Source organism: Candida orthopsilosis, assembly GCF_000315875.1.
Source record: "Candida orthopsilosis Co 90-125, chromosome 8 draft sequence".
In the NCBI taxonomy this organism is placed as follows: Eukaryota; Fungi; Ascomycota; class Pichiomycetes; order Serinales; family Debaryomycetaceae; genus Lodderomyces; species Lodderomyces orthopsilosis.
This window is the reverse complement of record NC_018302.1, coordinates 221,937-248,487: the sequence shown is the minus strand read 5'-3', so window position 1 is coordinate 248,487 and position 26,551 is coordinate 221,937. Positions and strand designations below refer to the sequence as shown.

General features: G+C 37.6%; 11 protein-coding genes across 11 annotated transcripts; 6 read left to right on the top strand and 5 right to left on the bottom strand. All coding sequences in view use genetic code 12, as the record gives it.

Annotated features, from left to right (window-relative positions):
- Window positions 1–1,108: 1,108 nt before the first annotated feature.
- Window positions 1,109–3,166, top strand: CORT_0H01260 (Rco1 protein; the record flags this gene model as incomplete). The annotated part of the gene is made up of 1 exon (XM_003871318.1): window positions 1,109–3,166. One exon carries the CDS (start codon window positions 1,109–1,111, stop codon window positions 3,164–3,166), a length of 2,058 nt encoding a protein of 685 aa, XP_003871367.1.
- A 68-nt stretch (window positions 3,167–3,234) lies between these two features.
- Window positions 3,235–3,699, bottom strand: CORT_0H01250 (hypothetical protein; the record flags this gene model as incomplete). The annotated part of the gene is made up of 1 exon (XM_003871317.1): window positions 3,235–3,699. One exon carries the CDS (start codon window positions 3,697–3,699, stop codon window positions 3,235–3,237), a length of 465 nt encoding a protein of 154 aa, XP_003871366.1.
- Window positions 3,700–3,981: 282 nt separating this feature from the next.
- Window positions 3,982–5,019, top strand: CORT_0H01240 (short-chain dehydrogenase/reductase; the record flags this gene model as incomplete). The annotated part of the gene is made up of 1 exon (XM_003871316.1): window positions 3,982–5,019. One exon carries the CDS (start codon window positions 3,982–3,984, stop codon window positions 5,017–5,019), a length of 1,038 nt encoding a protein of 345 aa, XP_003871365.1.
- Window positions 5,020–5,129: 110 nt separating this feature from the next.
- On the bottom strand, window positions 5,130–6,449 carry CORT_0H01230 (Ecm42 ornithine acetyltransferase; the record flags this gene model as incomplete). The annotated part of the gene is made up of 1 exon (XM_003871315.1): window positions 5,130–6,449. The coding sequence occupies one exon, from the start codon at window positions 6,447–6,449 to the stop codon at window positions 5,130–5,132; it is 1,320 nt and encodes a 439-aa protein (XP_003871364.1).
- A 191-nt stretch (window positions 6,450–6,640) lies between these two features.
- On the top strand, window positions 6,641–10,351 carry CORT_0H01220 (hypothetical protein; the record flags this gene model as incomplete). The annotated part of the gene is made up of 1 exon (XM_003871314.1): window positions 6,641–10,351. The coding sequence occupies one exon, from the start codon at window positions 6,641–6,643 to the stop codon at window positions 10,349–10,351; it is 3,711 nt and encodes a 1,236-aa protein (XP_003871363.1).
- Window positions 10,352–10,399: 48 nt separating this feature from the next.
- Window positions 10,400–11,665, bottom strand: CORT_0H01210 (Iwr1 protein; the record flags this gene model as incomplete). The annotated part of the gene is made up of 1 exon (XM_003871313.1): window positions 10,400–11,665. The coding sequence occupies one exon, from the start codon at window positions 11,663–11,665 to the stop codon at window positions 10,400–10,402; it is 1,266 nt and encodes a 421-aa protein (XP_003871362.1).
- Window positions 11,666–11,942: 277 nt separating this feature from the next.
- On the bottom strand, window positions 11,943–12,680 carry CORT_0H01200 (Trs33 TRAPP complex subunit; the record flags this gene model as incomplete). The annotated part of the gene is made up of 1 exon (XM_003871312.1): window positions 11,943–12,680. The coding sequence occupies one exon, from the start codon at window positions 12,678–12,680 to the stop codon at window positions 11,943–11,945; it is 738 nt and encodes a 245-aa protein (XP_003871361.1).
- Window positions 12,681–14,849: 2,169 nt separating this feature from the next.
- On the top strand, window positions 14,850–17,162 carry CORT_0H01190 (Whi3 RNA binding protein; the record flags this gene model as incomplete). The annotated part of the gene is made up of 1 exon (XM_003871311.1): window positions 14,850–17,162. One exon carries the CDS (start codon window positions 14,850–14,852, stop codon window positions 17,160–17,162), a length of 2,313 nt encoding a protein of 770 aa, XP_003871360.1.
- Window positions 17,163–17,589: 427 nt separating this feature from the next.
- On the bottom strand, window positions 17,590–19,179 carry CORT_0H01180 (Fmp48 protein; the record flags this gene model as incomplete). Its single annotated transcript, XM_003871310.1, has 1 exon — window positions 17,590–19,179. The coding sequence occupies one exon, from the start codon at window positions 19,177–19,179 to the stop codon at window positions 17,590–17,592; it is 1,590 nt and encodes a 529-aa protein (XP_003871359.1).
- A 3,024-nt stretch (window positions 19,180–22,203) lies between these two features.
- CORT_0H01170 (Fmp45 protein) lies at window positions 22,204–23,088 on the top strand (the record flags this gene model as incomplete). Its single annotated transcript, XM_003871309.1, has 1 exon — window positions 22,204–23,088. The coding sequence occupies one exon, from the start codon at window positions 22,204–22,206 to the stop codon at window positions 23,086–23,088; it is 885 nt and encodes a 294-aa protein (XP_003871358.1).
- A 1,565-nt stretch (window positions 23,089–24,653) lies between these two features.
- CORT_0H01160 (hypothetical protein) lies at window positions 24,654–26,551 on the top strand (the record flags this gene model as incomplete). The annotated part of the gene is made up of 1 exon (XM_003871308.2): window positions 24,654–26,551. A coding segment is annotated over one exon (1,898 nt), but the record flags the coding sequence as incomplete, so codon positions are not given.

Genomic DNA, 26,551 nt, shown 5'->3' with positions numbered 1-26,551 from the left:
TATCGACGCATACCTGGAATGTTTTATTGTTGCTTAGTTACCCCCAACGACATTACATCGTCAGTTAGCAATTATAGTGATGTGTTGAACAATTGATACAAAGACTCGGTGTGATTTAAACGTGTGATGCTTTTGAATTAATCAAGATCATGGGAGCATTTGGGATTTAATCCGGCTGCTGAATGGAAATATCTTGCACATGTCGATTGATTACAAGATGCGAGCAAACGGAGCCCAACTAATATCGTTTGTGCTCGTTAGACTCGAGGTGGTTGCTTTTCTGGTTACTTTGTGGGTATTTTACTGACAGTCTACCGCAATACTACCGCAATACTACCGTAATACTACCGCATTACTACCCACTTTCTTCAACAGCTGAAATTTGGTGCTTTCTAACCAATGTTAACTTAACGTGCCCTATGTTGTTCCAAATTAGAATTCCATTTAGCAACATATACAATTCTTCGTATTGGGAGACATGAGAAATGCACATCACTTGTTGCTGCATTTTGTTTCGAATCGCTATTACAAAAGGTTGTTCAATTGCTTGTTGAGCGTTTGCTACACAACCTAATCTCAAGACAGATCAGAGGTCGCATTATGTATCGTAAAGAGCTTCAAGTTCTATGGTTTACCGCTGTCTATGTACGAGCTATGCTATTCCGAGCCAGTATAAATGTGCAATTCTGTATTTTTTAAAACTTTGAGCCGATGTCACCAAAATCGATCAAATATGTACCGGACAGTTACATCCGCTCTAATTACAAGTGCGGCACTCCCATATGGCATACTCCGCTTTCAAGGACGGTTGTTTCATCTATGAATATCAGTCGTTCACAGAAATTGCCAAAACCAAGTCCTTAACAAAGTTTACATTCAACAACGTTATATAAACTAATTCACCCATTGGCATATCACCAAATGACTTACAAATAGAAAGAAATATACATCGTAGTTCCTCTAGCAATTACATTTCTGTAAGTCCACGTCCCTGCAGAAATGAAATCAAGAAATTTAATTTTTTTTCTTTACCACTTTTCTTCCAATATCCAACAATAAAAACCTTTACAGAATAACAATTAACCTGGTATATGCTAAAAGGGTCTGAATGGGTTTGAGGGATAGAAGTCGGAGCAACTCCGCACATTCACTCAATGGAAGTTCAACAACGCTGCTGGTGTCAACGTCTACAAAGAATGAGAATGGAAAAACCCAAAACAAGAAACGAAAGTCAACTGATTCAGGTAAAAGTAATGGGTCAAGCAAGAGGAAGTCAACTCGTTTGGCTCAACTAGAAGTAAACAATATACTCAAGCTATCGGCAAGCCCATATATCAAGGAGAATAAGAAGGTAGAGACAATATCAGATAGCGAGGCATCACTGATATCTTCGGGTCAAGATACTAAATTTACCGAACCGGAACTTGCTCCCCCAACGCCGAGCTATACTGGGCTACCGTTGGAGGAGTTTCCCTCTGCCAAGATAAAGAAGGAGTCACTATGGCCACAGAAGCTTAGACGAGGTAAGGGAAGGGGTCTGGATTCATCACGAGAAGTTTCACAAGCTCCTGAAATTGACAAAGTCAAGGAGGAAAAATTGGAAGAGCTTTATAGATCACAGTTAAAAACACCAATCACTCAAGACATCACCAATGAAAGTGAGATCAGAACCCCATCGACCGCGACACCACGAGCGACAAAAACGACTAAGCTAAAGTTAACTGTCCAAACACCTAAACAGCCAATCAACAAAAAATCCAGCAAAAGTACGCCAAAAAGTGCACTTAAAAAATTAAAGTTCACATCACCAAAGAAATCACCTAGTACAAAACTACTAGCTCCAGATACAAAAGTTAAAAATGAGTTGCATCATGAAGAGGATACTCATAAAGATAACGACGACTTTTGCTTTGCTTGTGGGCGTCCTGGTATTTTCATTTGTTGTGAAACCTGTCCGAAGTCGTTCCATTTTACTTGTTGTGATCCACCAATCGAAGAACCCCCAGAAGACGACTGGTATTGCCATGAATGTCTTGCCAAGAGATACCCTCAATTAATACCAAATTGGAAAGATATAGGCATCTTTGGTAAATTGTTGAATGATTTGGAAGTGAGAAATCCAAAAGTATTTCAACTACCAAAAAATTTGAGAGAAAATACGTTTATTGGAGTCTACACTGGCGAAAATGGTGATTATGCCGACGACACCGAAAAGCCAGACATACCTGCTAGTAAAAGAAACGGACAACAAATACTGGGGTGTAACCGAAATGAGGATTTGGAGGTTGAATGTTTGTATGATGAGAGAGGGTATCCTTACTTGTGTCACAAATGTGGAGAATCTGGTCAAAATCACAGGGCATTGATTAGATGTGACTATTGTCCTCTTGTTTACCATGTGGACTGTCTCCCATACCCAATGTTTGGACCTAAAACAATTGGAGATAAATGGAGATGTCCCAATCATATCAAAGATTTGTTGCCAAGGGGGTTGCCCGAATTGAGGCAGTTTAAGGATACAGAAGTGGTTGAGGGATCCTTGCGTAGTAATTTTCTAAAGATGTTGGCAATGGAGAGCTTAGTTGTAAAATTTGATACGGATCAGTATTTCAAAGATAATTCAGAGCACACGCTAGACGAGTTTGAGGTTTATCCTGATGATCTCAGCAAATCGAATGTTCTTTCACTATGGGGAAGCGACATGGATGCAATACATCCCAGTTATCAGGTCCCAGTTTGTTTCAGGGCAGAGTCCACTCGCGATGGTGTTTCAGCGAAAATGTCCACCAAAGTGGAGGGTATACCCAAATCCGCTTCCTCGAATTCGACAACATATCGAATACCAGAGCGACTGATACTACTCGACTTTGTGCAAAAGATTCAAAGCAAGGACGTCATATTGGCTCTGAACATGGAGTATGAATATAACAAGAGGTTGGAAGAAAACCCACAGGAGTTGGAGGCCGTGACTGGGCTAGAGTCAATAAAGGAGAGACAGAAAAAATTGAACTTAGATGCTCTACTCAAAGTGGTGAACATGGAGGATCAACAAGCTTCAAAATCGCGGAAATTGGCAAGTGATGAAATTGATGAGTTGCTAAAGATCAAAAAACTAATGGAAGCTAAAGGACAAGATGCCTTGCTAAACTTTTTGAAGTCAAGTTAACCTTGCAAATGTATATTTCGTATGTACATGGGGATCAGTAATGCATTTATTTAACATCATCAAATGTTCTATTTTTTAGCTGGTCTAAGTGGGAGCTTTGGGATCTCTTCCTCTGTTAATTTTCTGGCATTTGTAAGTTTGATTAATTCACTAAAGATTTGATGTGGTGGCTTACTAGCACAATCAATTACAGAACTGTTTTCCTCTGTTTGACCGTGTATTTGTAATTTCAAAGGTAATTTTGGTAAATCTTCTTCATTTTCAACAGTGACATTAGTGACAGTGAATTGGACATCTGGATTGTGGTACCTCAATGTAGGCAATGACTCTTTCCAAAAATACCTGATTCCATTTGCTGGTTTATAAACGAAGGGACGTTGTTGATATATGAACAATTCAAGCTCTTTGTATTTTGACGCATCGAATTTATAACTGTTCTTTGGTGTGCCTCTCAAGTTGTTTATCCTTTTGATTTGTTTGAGTAGCTTGGGATTGTACTTGTTCTTGGGCGTTATTAGCATTTGCATAGACATATTTGCAATAGTTGTGCTGTGGTGTACTTCGATTAGAGATTGGTTCTTTGTGAGAAAAATTTTCAAGCGATTATTCGTTTTAACAGAGAGATTAAACTGTCGCACGAAGGTTGTGTAGGTAATGAATGAGATGACTACGCAGTATTCACACTAATATGAACCTATTACAACAATGTTAAGCCGAAACTTAACCATACGGTATTGTCCTTTGTATTACTGGTTATTCCCTATATAAAAGCTTCATTTTCTTGGATACAAAATTGTGTTGCAAAACTGTCCAACATGTTCTTTACTACATATTTACTCATACGTCTCATACATTGGTTAAATTATATCTTCAGACAGTTGTCGGACTTGATTATTGGAACTGTTCTTGAGCCCAAATTTGATTTAGCTTTGGTCACTGGTGGCTGCTCAGGTTTGGGAAAGGAATTTGTGTTGCAACTTGTAAACAAAAACGTCAAAGTGGTGGTGCTTGATATTGTAATTCCGCTAGAGGAGGATAGAATGTCGGGAGTCGCCTACTTCAAATGCGATGTAAGCAAGAGAGAGCTGGTTTTGGAAGTTCAAAAAGAGGTCGAATTGTCTACCGGAACAGTCACTATTTTAATAAATAATGCTGCAATTGCAACTGGGAAACCATTGTTGGATCTATCGTTTCAGGAAATTGAGAGAACCATTCAGACAAATCTCATGTCAAGCTTTTACACGATAAAAGCATACCTACCAAGTATGATTCTGATTGAGCGTGGATACATCGTGACAATAGCATCGGTTTTGGGGTACATGTCACCGGCCAGACTAAGCGCATATGGAGCTTCCAAATCAGGCCTTATTGCGTTGCATGAGTCACTTACTTATGAACTTGGATCACCTACATTTATCTCAAATGGGATCAAAACGTTACTTGTGTGTCCGGGACAAATTAGTACAACTATGTTTAAGGGAGTTAGAACACCTACACAAATCTTTGCACCGGAACTAGATCCAAAATTTGTAGCCTCATACGTTGTTCTGGCTATTGAGCAAGGTAGAAGAGGTGAAATCAAGTTACCGTTTTATGGAAAGTTTCTTCCACTATTCAGGGCATTTCCGTGGCCAATTGTTGCATTGGCTCGAAAACTATCAGGCATTGATGAAAGCATGGCCAATTTTAAAGCAAAAGTTTCCAGAGTGGCAAGTAGCGTATCTTCAATCATTGGAAGGTCAAGGAATGGCACAAATAACAATTCTCCAACATTATTAAGGGGTTCTTTAACAGCATCGCCACAGGCATCCATTTCATTAGAGATTGGGGAAGAGAATGCTATAGAAAAGTGAGAAACATAGCTTCAGAGAGAAGTTTGCAGTGAGAGGCGAGTGATATATTTGCTAGAATGATGGAGGCATTTGAATATATAATCAATTCATAATTGCTACACTTGTAAACTCTAGGATCTGTAGTCCCCGTTTATCGTGACATATTCATGAGACAAATCACATGTCCAGAAATTAGCACTTTGACCACCTCCGGTTCCCAAATCAATTTCGATTACGAGATCCTCACTTTCTAAAATTGTTGATGCTCTCTCTTCGTCGACTTTCTCTGGTTCTCCATTGACTAATAAGTTCAAACTCTCACTGCCATCTACAGGAACAAACTTGACACTTGTTTTAGAAGGTATAACCGAGTCACCACTAGAGACTTGTGCATATCCTATTGCGCATAGTATACGGCCCCAATTGGCATCCTTTCCGTACATTGCTGTTTTGAAAAGAGAAGAGTTTGCCACGCTTGATGCAATTGATTTTGCATCATCGTATGACAAACTATCCTTAACGTTGATTGTTATAAACTTAGTTGCGCCCTCTCCGTCCCTGACAACCAATTGTGCCAATTGTTGAGCGAATTCAGTGATTTCATTTTGAAGAGCAGAAAACCTTTCGCCGCAGGAGGCATCAAGATCAATCAAATCACCACCGGCAGCGCCATTTGAGATGGCTACTATTGTGTCATTCGTGGACATGTCACCATCCACTGTAATACTGTTGAATGATCTGTCAACGGAGTATTTAAGAATCAGCTGTAGTGCGGAAGGTGAAACTGGTGCATCCGTGACAAAAAAGCCTAGCAATGTTGCCATATTCGGGCAGATCATGCCAGCCCCCTTACATAACCCAGCCAATGTGTAGGTGTCGTTACCAATTGTGAATTGCTTGCTGACAAGTTTGGGAAAAGTGTCAGTTGTACATATAGCATTAGCGCAATTAATCCAGTCCTGATGAGTACTACCCAAATGGCTCAATGCTAATTTCGGTATTCCTGATAAAATTTTATCAATTGGCAAGTTGTTTCCTATAACACCAGTTGACATTACCAATGTGGAGCTTGGTTTATTGCCAAGCACTGAATCTGTCACCAATGTCATGTCTTCTGCGTCTCTCATTCCTTGAGATCCAGTGACAGCATTAGCATTACCACTGTTTACTACAATTGAATTAATACCGGCTCCTTTACTTTCTTTTATGATTTGTTGTGAGACTTTAACAGGTGCTGCTTTAAACTTGTTTTTGGTAAAAACCGCTGCTGCAGATGCATTCTTGCCATGAGTGTTGTGAACTATGGCCAAGTCTAATGAATTTCCATCCTTTTTTACACCACAATGGATTCCACCGACGATATAACCTTTCGGGTAAACACCACTTTTGGGAACAAACCTTTCAGCTTTAGACGATAAAAGTCTGAAGGGTATTTTGGTTATTTTATTCATGTTTGGTTAGCTTAAATGATTCTTTTCATCAAATTTTTTTGTTTAAAATTTTGAAAAAATCAATTTAAGCGCGATAGATTGGATTTCCCAATTGGGAATATGAAAAAATAAAAAAGAATTCGTTTGCAGGAGTCTTCTAATACAAATTAACTGTAAAGGAATAGACACAACAGAACTATCAAGATGCTACTATGATACAAACTACGATACGAAAAACAGGGTTAGCGCTCAGCTGGAATCGACGCCTGCTTCCTTTTCTTAGAAATGTTGCAACTGCACCTTACCAAAGCTACCTAAACAAGTCAATATTTGACCCAGAGAGATTCACATTTCCACCACAAGATAAAGTAAAATGGGATGCGCTAACAAAAGAATACACTCGTAAGCTATTTACAAAAGATGTCTCAGTAGTTTTCAATCATCTAGTGGAATTGGAGAAGTACTACAATAGATCAGCAGACAACAAGCAGCAAAGGCAGATGCAAATGCTAAACTTTTTTCAAGCAGGGCTTTATTTGTATATGGCGATGGGTTCGAGGTACAACGTTAAAGAAGTCAATGACATCGTTCAATCTTATGCTAAGTTAATTCAGCAAGTGAAACTTTTCGAAGTTGGTAACGACGCATTACAACCACACATTGACATAATTTTAAAGGCTCGACTACATGCATATCACTTGGAGAGGAAAACCAGAAAAAGTCAGATATTTGCTTTGCCAATCAAGAATGGGTTCAAACAGGCCGTGGATGACTTTCACGTCGACTTGTCACTGTTTTCAAGACGATTGACTGATGAACACTTGATCAAATGCGTGGAAGAGCTCAATCCCGAGACTAAAGAAACGGAGTACTCGACCAGACATAATACAGAACCCAAGATATCTAATCAGATCCCAATAGGCTCCTACTTGGATGATTTCGGTAACTTACATTTCGAAAAAGCATGTGAATATATTGAGAATAACAAATTTGAATGGAAAGGAGAACCAATTACATGCAGAATATACGAGTTCTACGAAAGTTTACCCAATGATGAAAAATCAACATTTTTACTGGATTACCTCACCTTTAACAAGACAAAACAATCAATATTAGAGCAATATACTCATAAGTTGATCAAAAGTCCATCAAAATACAGCACAGTTTCCGAGCAGAGTGCGAAATTCGTTTCTCATGAGCAAGAAATGGTCAAAAATTGGATTGATTCTAGTTGTAGGAGAATTGAACTGATAAGTATTGGGTCGCCCGCCTCGGATAATGAAAAAGTTCTTTATCGGTTTCGTCAATTTGTTCAAGTTTTCCCAATAAGCACCATGATCAGCAATATCATTTACCAACTAATTTCATCGGCATACAAGGAGAAAGTAGGGGTTGTGGAAATTTTAAACAGTATGAGGATTGCTTTTAGACGGGATATATCATTGATGAAAAATTCAGACATTAAGGCTCAACTTTTCAAGTTCATCTCAGATAATGATTTTGATAAATTCTCTAGTATTTTGGTCAAATCAGTGATTGATTCGTGTATTTTACCTAAAGAATATGCAATTAGTGGAGCAGATGATGAAGATGATAACACATCCGTCTTCACTTTTAACGACACCGATAGCCAATTTGCTTTTAGTCTTGATACAAGCTACTTGTCCCCTGCTAAATCCAAATCAGTAATAAAAATCAACACTGTACTCACACAAAGCCTAACTTCGATTCCGATTGGCTCGGATTCACATCATTTCCCATTATTGTGTCCACCAGAACCATGGCTTGGGGTCAACAAAGGAGCATATTTGGAAAGAAGTACCCCATTCCTAAGTGGTTTTGACCAATTACAACAAACGATATTACAAAATGCGCATCTTCAAGGCAAATTAGACTCGGCCTTTAAGTGTCTTGACCAAATGGGTAAAACAGCATGGTCCATTAATCCAGATTTGTTACTGGTATTTAACAAGGTCATGGAAATACCCCAGGGATTCCTTGACATTCCACCAAAGGTTATTGAAGTGTCGAGCAAATCAAAACAAGAGATTATTGATATAAAAGGGTTGAGACTGAATTTCGAAACGGTCAAAATGTTGGCCAATGCATTTGGACGTAATGGTGATATGTTGTATCATTGTTATGTATTTGATTTCAGAGGTCGTGTTTACCCTTTATCTCCATTGACTCACTACGGTGGTGATTTAACCCGATCTTTGTTTCAATTCTGGCATGGTCAACCATTGGGTGCTAACGGATTTTATTGGATAAAGTATCAACTAATGTCGGTGTTTGGTGGCGGCACCGATTGTGAACAATTTTTCAATCAGAATAGGGTCGAGATCATTGATTCGGCAGTTGATCCATTGCACAACAGATGGTGGATGAAAGCCGATGAACCGTTTTCGGCATTATCCGTTTGTATTGAGATTAGAAAAATCTTGCAATTCCTTGAACAAGGCAAGGGCTCAATCGAAGAGTATGTATGTCGATTGCCTATCCACCAAGATGGTTCATGCAATGGACTACAACATTATGCCGCATTAGCTGCTGATGGTCTTGGTGGTAAAGCAGTAAACTTGGTCCCAATGGATACAAAACAAGACGTGTATTCCACAGTTAGAGATATTGTTGAATGCAAGATTATTGATGATGTGGAAAATAAACTATTGGAAAAGGATCGCGACCATGCTGAATTCATGTTGAAGATATTGGACCGTAAGTTGATTAAACGACCAGTTATGACTACTGTTTACGGAGTTACATTAGCTGGTGCAAGTCGACAAATTTTAGAGAATATTGAGAAGATCGTATCTGATCATGATGAAAATCCGTCCAAACGGGGATTATATGATGATTCAACCATTGATAAACTAAGACAATTCAATTTGAAATCGACTATTTACCTAGCAAGAAAGATTTTATCATCAATTGATGATTTATTCTACAATGCTAAACAAATGGAACGATGGCTTGTTGATAACACGAGACGGATTTTGACTAGCCATAATGTGAAAACGTTAAACTATCTTCAACTGAAGACATTTGCATCAGCATCGCTTACATCCACGTCTGCAACAAAAGCCTTAAGTAATTGGTACAAGACACCCATAAGTTATACTCCCATTAGTTGGATATCTGCTTCTGGGTTTCCTGTGATACAAACGTATCGGAAAAAACTGCAGCCACATAGTGTTACCGGAGCGTTGGGGTCTATTATGCAGCGGGCACTGAGCAAATATGCACCCATGGATCGACGTAAGCACGAGTTGGCAATTGCACCCAATTTCATTCATTCTTTGGATGCCAGTCATATGTTTATGACATGTGATGCATGCGCTGGCAAAAGTGAAAATACCAGTGTGGATGGCCCTACTGGGTTGACATTTGCATCGATACATGATTCATATTGGACCCATCCAAACGAAGTTGAGAAATTATCACAAATATTGCGTCGAACGTTTGTTAAATTGCATTCATTTGACTATATGAATCATGTTCGTAACGATTTCATTAATCAAGTCAAGCATTCGCATTTATTCCAATTGGTTTACTTCAACAAGATGGAGTATCCCGATCTCTATACGAAATTGAAGACTATTCGAAATGAATATGAAGAGTGTGGTGGTAAGATGAAAGTTGCCGATGTGTTGAATCTTGAGTTGAAGCAAATCCATGAATTGAGACAAGATCATCCCGTGAGCCAACTACTTAGCGAGCATGATCCGAAATTGTACCACATTGCCGGCAACACCATATACGAATACGGATCCGATGTCAAAGATAGTGGAAGAGCACTAATTGACAAATCACAGCGCAAACAGATGGTTCCGGTTTTCGTTCCTGTACAAATATTGAATCTTCCAAAGAGAGGTGCATTAGATATAAGACAAGTTCTTCAAAGTAAATATTTCTTTTCCTGAAACAAGGATTGAATAGTATACTTGTGATTATAGATTTGTTAATAGATATTATTCGTCAATCATTCTCTCTAATTTTCCAAAAATTTTATCTCGATGTAATGCTAGTGGATCATCCACATCGGATTTGAAAAACTGGTTTCTCTTAATTTCATGATCATCATCGTTTTCCTCGTCTTCCTCATCGTCGTCTCCGTCTTCATCTAGTCCCATGAATCGCTCAACGTCTCCATAATCAAAATACTCTTCACCATCCCATCCAATTCCATCGTGAGGCACATACCCAGCATCCTCATCAACACCACCATTGCCACCTTCCTCTTCTCCGTTCCCAAGATTCAATTTATCAAACTCGTCTTCAAACGAGTTCAATTCTTGTAACCCCTCGGCATCTTCATCACTAGGATAATCATTTTGATAAAAACTTTCAGCGTTTGAGTCTTCGTCATCAGTCAATACACTAGGCTTTTTCAATTCATCCATGTCTTGTTGTGTTGAATCAAATATTTTGGAATCATTGTTGTCGGAATCATCATCATTGAAAAATCGAATGTATCCAATTTGTGCCAGGGGATGGTTTGCTGTGGTTAGTGGTTCAGCATCTGTTAGCTGATAGACATCATAAACGTATTGATTCTCGTCATCGTGGTCATCGGAGTTGGTGAACGTGGTTGATACGTCTTGAGATATTGAGTCTCGCAATTCGGAAACTTTATCGTCACTTACAACAGTGTTGTCATCTTTGTGATTCGAACGTCCTCTTCTTTTTCTCTTTGTTTTAGTCTTATCATCTCCCTTTGATACTAAATCCTCAATCATATTAGACAATTGATCGGGTATTTCGACATCAGCCCCTTCGTAATCAATTCCACTTTGACATCGAGTTTCTCCCGGTTGGATGATAAATCGTCGTTTAATCTCCTGGTTGTGTTTCGTACTACTTCGACCACCCCCATTTTCAATTCCTGTTCCTGTAGTTGCTGCTTCAGCCAAGATTGTATGTAATAAAGATTCATCCAATTCAGCTTCATTACCAAATTCTGTTTTAGCCAATTTAAACATATAATTGAGCCTATCATCATCAGCACCATTGGTACTGATATCCCCTCTTAATTGTTGTTGACGCAGTGGTGTTTGGCTGCGTGGTGTTGCTATGGGTGATGTGATTGGAGTTGACGGTTTTGATCGTTTAACATTGCGAGTATCTTCTAAAATTAAAGCTTGAAGTGGGTCTTGACCTCTTTTTCTTTTAATTCTTAGGATACGTGGTGGTGGTTGTGAAGTAGGTGTGAGGGGTGTTGCATTTTCTGTATTCATTGTATTTGAGATACGAAGCTTTGTTGGTTGAATGAATGATTACGGTTTTTTTGGTGCGATTTTGCAATTTGCGCGATCCCTTTGAAATAACGCAACTAGAGATTGAGACTACAAGAAGCACAATCGTCATAGCTTTTTAATTAATGAGACTGTGATTACAGCTCTACAATGAAGTACTTTCATTAGTCTATCTACGGGGCTGTTGACCAACGAAAATATCATTCGTTCTACGGATGCTCCGCAAAGGTACATTATAAGAGTATGCAAATCTATTGCTCTAGTTATTGATACTTGTATGAATATTGAACATAACTGAAGGAAACTGAGTAATCTCAGCTGACACATTACTCTCAACACCAAAACTCATCAAAATGCCTCTAATCACACCACACGGAAACCAAAGATACACCTTGGACTTCTTTAACGTATCTTGATCAGTAGAGCTATGGCCTTCGAGGGCTATTGCACTACTACTACTGCTACTACTAAATTGATTAATCAATTTATAGTTATTATCAATCAAGACAAATATCCCACGATGATTAGTTCGTAAATTATCAATTTGTTTATTATAAAAGCATTTCCAAACATCACGACAGATAAATTTCATTATATCCAAGATATCAATAATTTTCGTGGTTGAAGAATTTTGATAAAGTAATAGCTCTGATATCTTGAGACCAAGATTAAAACCCAATTGTTCAATTCGTATAGTGACATCATCAGTGGGGAGTAACGAAGTATCTAGTATATTGATTGTTCCTGGTAAGTCATTGGCAATGGACGATAATTGAGTATCAATTCTTGTTTGGTAGTCACCTTCCTCTTTTCCCTTGTCTTGGTTTGATTCGGTTGAGTCTGGCTTTGCTGTTGTTGTTGGTAGTGATGGTTGGGTTGATTGTGTTGATAATGTTTTTGATACACGAATTGATGTGGGCACAATCTCTTGTAGAAGAAGTTCAAAACTGAAGTAGCTTATTTGAGATTGATGTATGTCTTCAGTCATAATATACATTCAAGGGTGGATATATGTTATACAGGGATTCTGTTAACCTTTATTGATTATGATGGTTCGCAATTTTTACGCGTAGAAAAAGTGGAAGCGCAGGAAACTCGCAGAGTTAAGATAGTGTTACAATTGAATCACCACCATTCAAATAAGTAGTTGGTGAAGGAGCCACCAAGCTCTTGTAGAGACTGTCCAACTCGTCTATTTGTTGCTGAAAGTAGTTTCACCCAGCCAAGGTGGAAGAGTTCCTTCGAGAAGCGAATACTAATCAATAGCCTTCCCAATTTTGATGCACTTTACATAGCCACTACACAAGGTAAGACTGTGTCTCTAGATTTGATGTAGACCAGGAAACAACACGAATGCAAATACACTTAGTTTTGGTAGAACCAAAGTGAATAAGAAAGTCTATTCCATTGAAGTCGTGTACTCGTTTCAAAAAACATATTGGTAAGTACACGTCCCCTTCAGAACTTTCACAAGAAAATTGCATGACCTAAACAAAATTTCTGGTCCAAAGTACACGCTCTCTCAAAATTCAATTCACGTTAATTTTTAACTCAAACTTTATAATACACATACATAGCATACAAAGGAATGGTAAAAAACCCTATTCTATGATAGGAAATGACACTGTCACCATAGAGAGACACTTGAAGAACTAAAGGAAATTTGGAAATAGCGCGTCAAGCTTTGAATCTAGTCTCACTCCTCCTCTTTATTCTTTTATCTGCTGGAGATATGGTCTCTGAATTGACGTATACATAATCAAAACTAAACTTCATCTAAAGCCTACAGAACGTACTTTAATCTTTCTTTTGCTTGGGATTTCAATATGCTATATGCGTACACTCTATAATCGAACAGTGAAAAGTTGATGTGAAGACTACATCAATAATTCCTTACACACTTAAAGAGAATCAAAATAAAGAGGATATATGACAAAACAAGAGTGGCACATGTTTTTGTGTAGTCCGCTGAAATACGATAGAAACAATAGACACAGAGAAAACAGAGACAAAACAGCGATTACAGCAACGAATAGCCCAGTAACGGGTTTGGTAAATATAGATCCCTCTCGAACCACAGCTCATTACAGTTGGGATACATGACTTATAGCGATTACGGCTAATTTATCAAAAACGGTCGTGTACTGTTACAATAACTTTGTTATTATTAATTTGTATTTGTACTTTGTACTTTGATTATTTTTTGTTATGTTAGACGGTTTTCTATTCTAAAATCTTAATTTTTTATGAGCTTATGAAATGCATATTATGTATGTAGGTATGGATGTAAATACACGTAAAAAATAAAATATAAAAAAAATAAAATAAAATAATTTCCCATCGTTCTTTTATTGTTTCTATCCCGTTTATTTACCAAAGAACAAACAAAACAGACAGAGACAACGGACAGAGACAGAGACAGAGAAAACCCCCAAGAGGACAAAAGAAGAAAAAAAACGGAGACAAAAATTTTTGTAATCTTGCAACACACGCACCTTTTATATACCACACAACATCTTCTTCATCTTCTTCTTATAGCTTTTACTACGACTATACAAACACTGGCACGCATATCCACAGTTTTATTCAATCAGCTAGCCATCACTACAGCTACCACCTTTTAGATAGAGCAGAATAGAGAGAAACACGGAGAACGAGTGTAGGGAGGGCAAACACTACAATTCAGAGTCTATATCCTACCACTGATAAACTATTCCACCACAACTATTCGCCCCCCCCATAGCCCCGGGTTAATAAATCTTGTTGTGCTAATCCATTGCAAATCCAAAAATCAAACGGTATAGTTGAGTCTCGGGGTGTACTAAACAGCAAAGCTACAGGAACTATATCGAGTTAATTCCTTTGCTTACATTGTGTATTTCTAGACCCCGGCTGCCTCAAAGCGAAAAACTAGAGTTGCGGAACCACTCACTGAACCAAATCATATCTATTGAAGGGGATAAGTCCCGTCGGTTTTGTTTTCCTATATTGTCACACAAGCAAGAAATAGCATAGAGTCACAATTAGAGAAAGGAGCGGCTTCTCAGTTCAGCTACAACATAACACTAACCAATCAACTTTTTTTTATTCATTTTATTCATTTTTTGTATTATTCACTACTACTTGCTAAAGTCCCACCTTCAATCAATCCCTAGCATTAAAGACCATGTCATCAGAAGCTATCAGTTATAATAACATTTTAAACGGTCAGAACGGTCAATTTAGTCATATAGCATCATCCTCAGCAGCACCATCATCTTCATCGTCACTCATGCCTCAGGATAATACCACCGGTACGTCAAATCTACCCCCAGGGTTGATTAACAACCCTTCACTATATGGAAATCAACCACAATACCCACTCCAACAGCAACAACAACAACAACAACAACAACAACAACAACAACAACAACACCAGCCACTACAGTTACTGCACTCCCATTCGCATCAAGAACAATTTAGTCAACCACAATTTCAACAACAGCAACAATCATCGCAAGTGCAATCTCCGCCAATCAATGGTTTATTAAAGATTTCTAATTTACCTCGTGATCTAACGAGAAGAGAAGCAACTTTGATTTTTGCTCTCGTTATTGATGAAATCTTGAGCATCGATGTTAGTGATTATCAAATATTTGCTTTATTCAAAAACTTCAACACTTGTATAACAACTGGTAAATTATTAGATGGTCAGCAAATTTTTGGACCTGAATATCCACCAATCAAGGTTGAATTTGATCATAGTCTTCATACGATGGAGTCACCACAAGCATTGGCCCAAACACAATCAGCATTTAATGCATTATCGTTATCATCTTCCAATAACATATCCCCACCAAACAAATTTAACAATGTCACTCACGGACCCATGCCTTTATCGCAATCGCAAATCGGATCACATCAACTTTCGAATAGCATCAATGCACCTACTCATTCCTCATCTAGTGCTCCTCCAGTTGCACCATTTGATGTATTGCAAAAACGACTGTCTATGAGTAATCAGAGATCCAGGTTCGTTTTTAGTGATCCTTTTTCACATGAACAACAGCAACAACAGCATAACCAATCACAAACGCATCCTCAGAGCCAATATCAACCACAGCAAAGACTTTCTGGGTCTGGACCTCAACCAGGTCCATCAAGTGGGTCCATACAACCACAACCACAACCACAGCCTGGTTCTAACTTTAACTTTCAGCAACAAATGGTATCTGATGCATCTTCACAACCTAGTGGTTTAGGTTCAGCATCGGCTAACGGGTCATCAGGATCAAGATCAAGCAACGGAGCAGGTGATTTTTCTGAAGTAACTGGTAAATCAATTTTATTAATGGAGTCGCAAAATGATGCCAGGGATTATGAGCAGTTGGTGAGAGATCCCTGGAATTCGAATCAAAATAATGGAAGCTTATCTGCTGTGCAAAGCCCTACTGTGTATTCTAATCCCGACTGGAATAGTTCAGCTGGCGCCAGTACCACCAACGGCGCATCTAATCTCACATTACAGCAGCCTCCTGATCGTCGAAGAACTTCGTCATCATTTTTCAATTCCCAATTGTCACAAGACCAACTTCAACAATTGTCTTCACCTCCACATCGGGTAACAGTGCCCAACCAAACTCCTCCTCATGGTCCGACAGCATCTGGTTTGAGGTCGGCATTGCAACAATCAAGTGGAATAAACCAACGACCAGATTATACTACAGGAAAAGGATCGCAACTGTCGTCTCTGTATGTACTGCAGCAACAAAAACCACAGCTGAGTACTAAATCTCAGACCTCACCAGTGGCACTCGTACATGCTAGCCCTTCAGCGGCAACAACGTCGTCACAATCAGCCAACAAATCGATCCCCACGTCCAAAGACATCCCAGAGCTTTCCCTTTTGGCAAGGGTTCCACCACCGGCAAATCCAGCTGATCAGAATCCACCATGTAATACATTATATGTTGGTAATTTACCTCCTGATGCAACTGAAGCTGAATTGCGTACTTTGTTTGCACCACAAAAGGGATTTAGGCGATTGTCATTTAGAACAAAGAACCAGACAAACAACTCTACGGGGGGTTCTACCTCTACAACTTCTACAGCCACGAATTCTAGTGGACATAATCACGGCCCCATGTGTTTTGTTGAATTTGAGGATGTAGCGCATGCAACTAGAGCATTGGCTGAATTGTATGGTCGTACTTTACCTAGACCACATGCAGGCAACAATGGTAAAGGTGGGATTCGATTATCATTTTCCAAAAATCCATTGGGAGTCAGGGGTCCTGGAAATGTGAGAAGAACATCGACAAACCCAATGAGTGGGAACCAACTGCAAGGGGTAGGTGCAGGTACATCATCGTCGCAAGATACTTTACAGAAGCAACAATCTACAGTGTCTTCTTCGTCACAACAATCCGCTTCCGGTACTGGATCTACTAATGCAACCAATGGATCTAATGCCAACTACAACTATCCCTATCTGAAATGAGGGTCCAAATCACTCATTTACATTTCTTTTACATTTTGTGTTAATTTTTTTCTTTTTTTGTTTTGTTTTAATTTACCATATGTGCATTTACTTTAAATACTATTGGATTTGCTGGAATAAGAAAAGGGTGGAGGTTTTTAATGTGAATTGTTAATGAACTATTTATCTCTTGGTTCCATCATTATTTTTGCCATTTTTGATCATATTATTTTTTTTAACAGTGTATGTTTTTTTTTATTTTGTATAAATATCTAGTGTATTATGTATTATGTTATCCATGGTTGTGTATAAGCAATCTTGGAGGAAATGAGAGAAGACTGTAGAATCAGAAATTCTCTGGTATCAAATTCTCTGTGTTAGAGAGCGATATATTACACATATGATCGATAATATAAAGAACTTATAAAAGACATTGTGCTTTATTCCTTCATTTCATCAATTTGATCAAGTCTTTAGGATTAGCATAAACTTGACCTAACCATTTGCTTTCCAATAAATCACCAGTATCTATTCTTGCTGTCGATTGAGGGTTTAGGAGTTTTAAAATGTATTCACGTGAGTCGTAATGAAGACTTTTAAACAAGTTGATTGCTGGATTCGACCCAGTTGTTGATGGTGAAGAAGGAGTGGATGAGGAAGAAGAAGAAGACGAGTTTGCGTTTGTTTCGTTTCCGTGTTGTTGATGATGGAAATTGAGTTGAGATAAGTTGATTTGTGAATGACTTGTACTTCTATTTCGATTGGTGGTGGTGGTGTTGTAATTAGACATGTGATATTGATGATGGTACAGTGAGTTGTTAGCAAGGCTTGAAATTTGTGGTCGTTGATTCGGTGATGTGTTGGCACTGCCTCCTCCAGCACTACCACCACTTCCACTGGCTCCTCCTCCCCCACCATATCGATTCAATTCAGCCAATAGTGACTTCAATTGATCTTGATTATGAGGATAGTTTTGCACATATTTAATAAATACCAAATTTTTAGGATCTTGCCAATTTGCCGATGACCACGGTGACTTCATTAAATAAATGACAAAATAACATATACCCAAGCTCCATAAATCAAGTAATTTCAAATTTTGATAATCGTGAGATGAAACACTATATTGATTAATACTAAATTCATCCAGTTGTAGTTGTACTTCAATATCAAATAATTCAGGAGCCTTGAAACTTGGTGTACCAGATATAAGAAAATGAGGATTAGTTTTAAAACTCGTGGTTATGGCATTGGGGTCATTTAAATTGAAACTGTAGCCAAAATCACTAATCTTGAGTACTCCATCATCATCAATTAGGATATTTTCCGGTTTTAAATCACGATGAACTATATTGTGGTTATGAAGGAAATTGACTCCACGAACAATTTGTTTGAATAGGGAGTCGCGTAAATTAGGTGTGATTTCAATTTGGAATCGTCTTGATTTGGATAAGAAGTCGAGTAAGTCACCACGGGGGTAGAATGGTAAGACTAAGGATACTTCATTTTCCAAACGCATGGGATCCTCTTGCTCTTCCTCCCTTTTTACTTGCTCCTGTTTTTCATGGCTGCCACTACTGCTTCGACTACTGCTATGTGATATTGCAGCAATGTCCAACACAGGAATGATATTCCGACATGAACTTGATGCTTTAACATTACAATATTCTCGCCATACGGTATCAAGATAATGCTCATATAATTCCTCCGGTTTTTGTTTAATACGTTTTAGAACCACGGCTTTTGTATGTTGGGAATCTGTGCCTTTGAAAATTATCCCATTGGCTCCTTCGTAAATCGGTTTTGATGAAGTTTTGAAGTAATCGCGCCCTATTATTGGAAGAGTGGATAAATTTGGTAATTTAGTTGAATCGGAGTTGGAGTTGGAGTTTGGATCAGGTAACGTTGGTGTATTGGGTTGTTGTGGTTCCTGTTGTTGTGTCTGTTGTGGTTGTGGCTTGTTAAAATCGTCCTTGTTTTTGTTGTTGTTGTTGTTGGATGACATAATCCCCAGTATAATGTTCCGTTGACCCAACATGTCTGCCTTTTAACCCTTGATGTTCAAATAAAGATTTAAAATACAGTGGGTGATGTTGTAGTTGTAATTGTAAATTGTAGGATGTAACAGTATGAATTGGTTACGTCCTAACTACACATCATTGGATAATATGAAATACCGTTGTGGTAAACTTAATAATTTGATCAAAGGAGAACCCGTTGAAATGTAGAGTTTTGAGATATTTTTTTTTATATATGTATCCAGATGATGTTTTCCATTAATCTTGCTTTTGTTTTTTTCGTAATTAAGCGCTGTAAAGTACGGTGAAAATGTTGAAATATCAGTTCATTTTTAGAGATATGTATACTCTTATGACCTTGGTGGTACTTAAGAAGTTGCAAATAAGAGAACTGTTTGTCCTAAGTAGCACAACCTCTTTCTACGAACAAGGTAGTTGTTTTAAGAAAATCATGTCATTGTTCATCGGAACCAAGTCCGTGCGATAGCTCTTTTTTATATTTGTACCCCATTGATCAAGACAAGAAAAGTGTGTATTTATGAATACGGAGGATCAGAATTTGTAGTTACTCCAACATCAGCTGTATTGCAAAATTAAAATCCCTCTTTTGTCATCTCAATGAGATTTAATACTTGTGTTGTGACGTATGAAATATCGGGTTCACGCGGCCAGATGGAGCGGAAATTAGTTTCATTTTAGATTTTGTTCTCTACTTCGGACTTTCAAGCTTTTGGATGTGGAGAATATGAGCACCTCTGATACACAATAAAGAGCAGAATTAAAGCAAGGTAAAATGTGTGTATTGGAGCAAATGACTGAATAGACCCCAAAATCCCCCGATAGTTGGGGTTTTTAATAGTTATCAACATAGTATATAAACCTTTACTGGAATTTTTTGCAACAATATTAAACAAAAAAAAAATAGGGAAAACATGGAGATTGGTTTTTTTAATCTAGGGGTGATCACACGATACCTGGAATCCTCCAACAGTCCCAAGATTAAATAGACATTTCCAAAAGAATCGTGCAACATCGAGCCACAACCTCTATTTTGAACGCTGTTTTCAGCATATTTTGCGCTGTGACAAAGTAAGGCGTAAATCGCCCGTTCCTATTGTTTGTATTTCATTTTGACAGTTAAGCACTCGAACTAAAAGAAGTAGTACTCGAACACCATCGTAAAGCGTCTATATTTTTGGAACAATTGGAGTCTAGAACTATGGTATATTCATCATTGGTAAAAGAAACGTCCTTTGTATGTTTCTTTTTGTTTTTGCTTAATTAGTCAATTGTATTTCCTAATTGGGAATATAATTAACAAAAATTTAAGGAATAATGTTACACAAAAGTACACTTACACAAATATTCAGTAATAATGTATATGTGCATAAAGCAAAGGTTTAAAGTTTGTCACGCAAATTAGAAGTTTACGTCATACGAATATTAGTATAGAAGAAGTCACACCCTACATAGATTGCTAGCTACACTAGACACATACTTCATTTCTTCAAAGAGGTGTAGACCAACTTCAACGAGTGAAGATGTTACGGTCAAAATTTGCAGAAATTAGCCCTTTCCTTTCCTCGGAACATTTTCGTGTGTATTCCATATTCGCCGGATATAACACACCAGTGTGTTATATCCAGTATAAACAATAAACAGTGTCTAAATAATAAAAAATAGAATAAACTAGAATGAAACTCACTAAAATCCCTTTCTTAAGTTTAGCTTTAGAAACTGATATAGCAATGAAGAAAAGTCATCATGTGCACCTGTGTGAATATATGTCACACGAAAATCAGTCTTGTGATGCGTTGTGTCTCTCCCACCTTTTTCAGCCTTGCTACATATTTCTTTTTCATTAAAGAACATTTTTAATCAAACATATGCATTGTCGTTACAGAGCCTTACTTCCTGTGCCACCCTCCCCCCACCTCCTGTCCTGCTCTTCTTTTGATTTTGAATATGTAGAACCCAACGTTGCCTTGTCTTGCTTTGCTTTCTGAATTTTCTGCCTAGACTTTTTGAAATCCGGGGCTGAGTGAAGAAAATCCTGAGTCAAGAAATTTTTCAACCAACTCCCAAACCTCATAGAATACGTGATCAAAACTATATATAAACAAATATATGTAAAAGAGCGGCTGATCTACCCTTGTAAACACCCCATCCACAGATCAAATTCCGACAACCCGTATATGCACCGGTTCGGTTGCTATATCAACAACGTGTGTTATTAATAGATGTATAAAATAATACGTCTAGATGGTAGCTCATGCGCACACAGTCGCATGGCTTTGTTTGCATCTTTTGTGAAAGGCAGGTCGGTCATTTAAGTTTTATACAGCTTATCAAATATTATAGCACCAGACTCAAAAGCACACATTGAGTTTGAAAAAGGTTGAGGAGCAAGGGCGTACTTTAATTACTTACATATACTATAGAACCTAATTAGACAGTGAAATCACACTGTATTATTAAGCCATCAATTGTATCAATCGATGTTTGTTGTGTGCGTTAGTTACTATGTTTGTACAAATTAAAAATAATAAAATAAACAGAGAGTTACTAAAGTATTGCTCTTATTTGCTATTGCAGTAACAAAAACCAAAACTACAAAAGGACACAATGAAAAAAAAAAAAATAAAATAAAACAAACCTATACAAAAAGAATCATCATTCAAATTTCATTATTCATCAGACTATGCATATATATTTATATATATATATATATACCAAACAGACTACCCTTTTAACCTATAAGTATATACAACCACTTACGAAGAATTAGTTGGTCTTAATACTTTTACTACGCACTCCAATTGAATAAATACTACTACACTTTCCCAAACAGTCGTAAACATATAAACACTCACGTCCCCCTGTCATATATCCCTTCGCACAGCAACTTTAAATAGCCACAACTGCAACTACAACTGCAATATTACAACTAGCACCAACACTTGCAATTGACTTGACAAACTAATCGTCACGTAACTGCCACTACTACCACTACTGCTACTACTGCTACTACTACAATTCCCCCCATGAGAGCATTTACTATAGTTCCTATATTTTTTCTTTTAGGTTCTGCCTTGTTATTAATTCTCACTGTAATCAATGGTGCAGGAACATCGTCTATATTGGGCAAGTTTTACTGGTCGGAAACTGACACTTCGGACATACCAGGAGCTCAATTTGGTAGAACTAGGTGGACATTTTATCGAATCTGTGGAGTAAGAGATGGTCATAATGCTGATTGTACTAAATCTTCAGCTGCTTATCCTTATTCCCCAAAGGATAATTTTGGTTCTGAACTGGGTTTACCAAACACTTTTATTAGCTCAAGAGACACCTTTTATTATTTGAGTCGTATTGGTTGGGCTTTTATTCTTGTTGGATTGTTTTTCACTGTTGTTGCTTTAATTGTTGTTCCATTGAATTTCTGTTTAGCTATTGGTGGTGCTTTGGCGGCAATTTCAACATTTTTGGCATTTTTGTTTGTAATTACTGCTGCTTGTTTAATTACTGCTGCTCATGTCAAAGGTAGAAATGCTTTCAATAACGCTGGTCATAGTTCCAAGATTGGTGCTAAAGCATTTGGTATCTTGTGGGCTGCTGTTGCTTGTTTATTGATTACTTTTGTCACTTCGATTATTTCTGCCCTTGGTACCAGAAGATCAAACAGAAGAAGAGCGGGATCAGGAGTTGGTGCTGATGGTGCTTATGCTGGTAGAGACTCAAATGTTTACACTAAGGAAAGTGATGGTGATTATGCCCAAGCCAATTATGATGAATCTGCTAATAGAGGTGTTTCTGGTGTTGGTGTTACTCCAGGGGTGGCTGGAACTGGTGTTCATGATGAACCTATTTCCGATGCTTCTAAATTTAGATTCTTTAGAGTCAAGAGAGCCAAACCTGAGGAAATCTAAGGAAGAGGTAGCACCCTCACGCAATTTCCAACAAGTACCTTTACTTGTAATACAAAGAAGTGAAGAGAAGGAGAATGAGACCAGGTTAATTAAGTCACATCTGTTTTACATGCTCCGGACCCCAAAATCTTACAACATTCACATTTGTGTATAATTCCATCACCAGTCCTCCCTCTTCCCCCTCCTAATTGATTTGATCACAGCCATATACACCTACCTACCTACTTACCTATCACCAAAGTTTGCTTTTCAAAGTACCGCTATCCACCGTCGACAGTTTCACCCGTTATCTTTTTTTTTTCCATTTATCTTTTCTTTCATGATAATAATTTTTTCATCGTTGTTTTGTTTAGTCCATTTTTATACCTTTTTAATTTAATTAATGCTCTAAGCTTTTGCTAAACTTTCTTCAAGGTAAAAAATTCCCAGTTTGAGAATTAAGTGTACTTAGTGAGGCCAATTTTCTCGTGTTTTGAGCCATAGTCTAGTCTCAATGTCAAACATAGATATAATGACAGAACAAATCTCAATTTGGTATTTTGTAACGGTTGTGAAGTATTGTTAAATTTGCACCAATCTCCTCCTAGCGATACCGACTGAGAGGAGAGTATTTCTTGGTATGTACTCTGTGGCACGATTCAACACCTTCAATCAACATGGTTGGCCGAAATCGTTTCCCAATTTAAAACACCTCCATATCTGGTAATAGAAGCTACGAGTGTTCTACATCTTGGAACTACTCTACATACTCTACAGCGTGTTATTCTTCTCAACTACACAGAATAGTTCCTCAATAAAGCTATGAAGCTTGGCATATCAGAAAAAAGGTCCATAGATAATGCGAAGTTGACTTTTTGTGATTTATTTTAAAGTTTCGCTGTCTATGGGTTTTTAAAAATTAGTTTATCCGAAACCCCAACTCTGGTAAATTTAGAGTTTGTTATGCGAAAGAGAAAGCGCAAAATAACATAACTCGCTATTTGTAGAGATAAAAACAACCACAAAAATATATATTTCATTATAGTTTCCTAAGTTGGTTCTCTTCGTGTCTGTTAAGACGTGGGAACTCGTTTCAAAAGTCAACATTATTTGCAACCGCTTCAACAATCCTAAACTAAGTTTATTCCTTTTCGGTTCATTTTTTTTCCTTCCCCTCTTTTTGTTTTTGTTCTTTATTGCCACAAATGCAAACAGATTAAAAATCAAGAAAAAGCATCTTGTCAACGTCTAGATAGAAAAGTAATCTTTCGATTGTAGAATAAAGAATGTTTAAAATCGGGAACCGTGGTTAACCCCATCTAATAGATTACTTGTAGAGTTCTTGATATAGATATGTAGAGAAGGGTTGAGAGACCAAAGGAGAAGTAAAATTTGAATTCCAGTTTTTGCAACTCATGCTTTTGGTGTGGAAAATACATACACAAATACAGATACAGAGTCCACAAAATTTCTATCCTTGTCTACTTTCATTATCATCACAGACAAACATCTACTGCATCTGGTGCCACCATTCAAAGAGGGGTGTTTATTATCCTCAAATCATGTCGTCTTTTGATACCGGAAACATGTTTGATTTTCAATTCCAAGATGATTTACTCCCACAATTACACTCTCAACATCATCAAAATCTAACCAACTTCAACCATAACAATAATCATAATGGTAGCAATACCAACAGTGGATCTAATCAACATCATTCTAATCAAACTCATTCCCCAAGAAAAAGATCAAGCCATAGACTCAGTTATTCACGTTTGTTGTTATCTGACATTTTGAATTATGATATTCAAACTGCTGTTGAACAAGATCATCAACAATCCAAAGCTAAGTACTTGCACCAAAATAATTCATTTCATCAAGTTTTGCATGACCAAGATCAACCTCAACCAGCATCGAGTGAACACAAACACAAGCGGAATGATTTTATTGTTGATTACGATGGTTATGAACATGAATTGGGAGATATAGTCAACGACGAACAGAGGATTAGTAGTCCCACTGAATCAAATGTCAATTTGGTTTCTGAACAATCATTTTTAACCACCACTTCACATTCAGCTCATGATGAATTGTTGCAGATTTTCCAAGACGTTGAAAAAACCATAGACAATGTAAAACTGGCCACTTATTACGATGATGATGATGATAATGACCTATATTATGACGATTATGAAAACGGATTTGATCCCACTTCATCAAATACAATATCACCTGAATCTTGCATGAATGGATATATGAAGTTTATAATTGATTCATCTCAAGCACCATCCACATTTGATTTTAAAGAAGCAATTGACGGGCCCAATTCAAGTAAAGCTCCTCCTCTTCCTTATGCTACTGCTGATGATGATGATAGTATCAATTTGCCTACTGTCACCAGTTCCAAACAGGATTTAACTCATGATCAAGTCATTCAATTATTTGAAGAAACATGTAAAGAAATTGATGAATGGAAACTGAATTCAGAATTTGATTCTTTGAATCGTGTTAGATTGCATCCTATTCGAACCATTAATGGATATTCAAGCGGGTTTAACACTATAACCAATGGCAAATTTGATCGTGATGTTCATGATGGACTCGCACCTGTGGATGAGACATTGAAAGCCAGTCCTAATTTTAAAAACCTGGTTGGTGAATTGAATCAAGCTACTACTTCCAATGATGATCAGTCCCCACCGCCACTTTTCCCTGATGATTCATTTGATGATTATGAAGAAGACCATGCTGATTACACTCACAATGTGTCAATTCCATCATTTGTAAAATGTTCAGATAGCACGACTGCTGTGCTCAACTCAACTAAAAGGTCACCATCGGTTAGCTCCATGAAATCTGATCAATCGCATTTATCCTTCAACCAGGCCCAATTAAACATCAGTTCCACATCAAGCTCACCATTGGAAAAATCAAATAATTCACCTAGCACTTCAACTCCTGGAAAACGTCGTGGCAAATATAAATTGAGCAGTACAAGTAGCAAAAAAAGTCTCAAGAAGAATTTGCTCAAGTCTAGTTCCACCGTTCCCAAAATTGACTTCAATCAAATGCCTGTTGAATCTACTCCTGATGTTGAATATTCCAAGCTGTTATCATCGAAATCGTCCAAAGTACCCAGTGTTTCCCATTGTGCCCAATTGATTGATAAACTAATTGCCCCACTTTTCGATACTAAAACTTGTCTGATTCAACGAACATTATACCTAAGAAACAACTTTGATAAAATCTTTGCCCAACAAGGTTTTCCGGAATATGATCTTTCTTACAACACCAATTTCAAAAAGACATCATATGAAGCTCAATTTATCTTGACTAGAGTTGATCATAAACATGGCAAACCTGACAACACCACTCGTGCGGGACTCTGTCCTTATTGTAAATCAATTGAATTCTTTGGTTTGAAAAACTCTTCTTATGGTAATCATTTGGCTTATAAACATGGTATTCTTACCAATGGGAAATC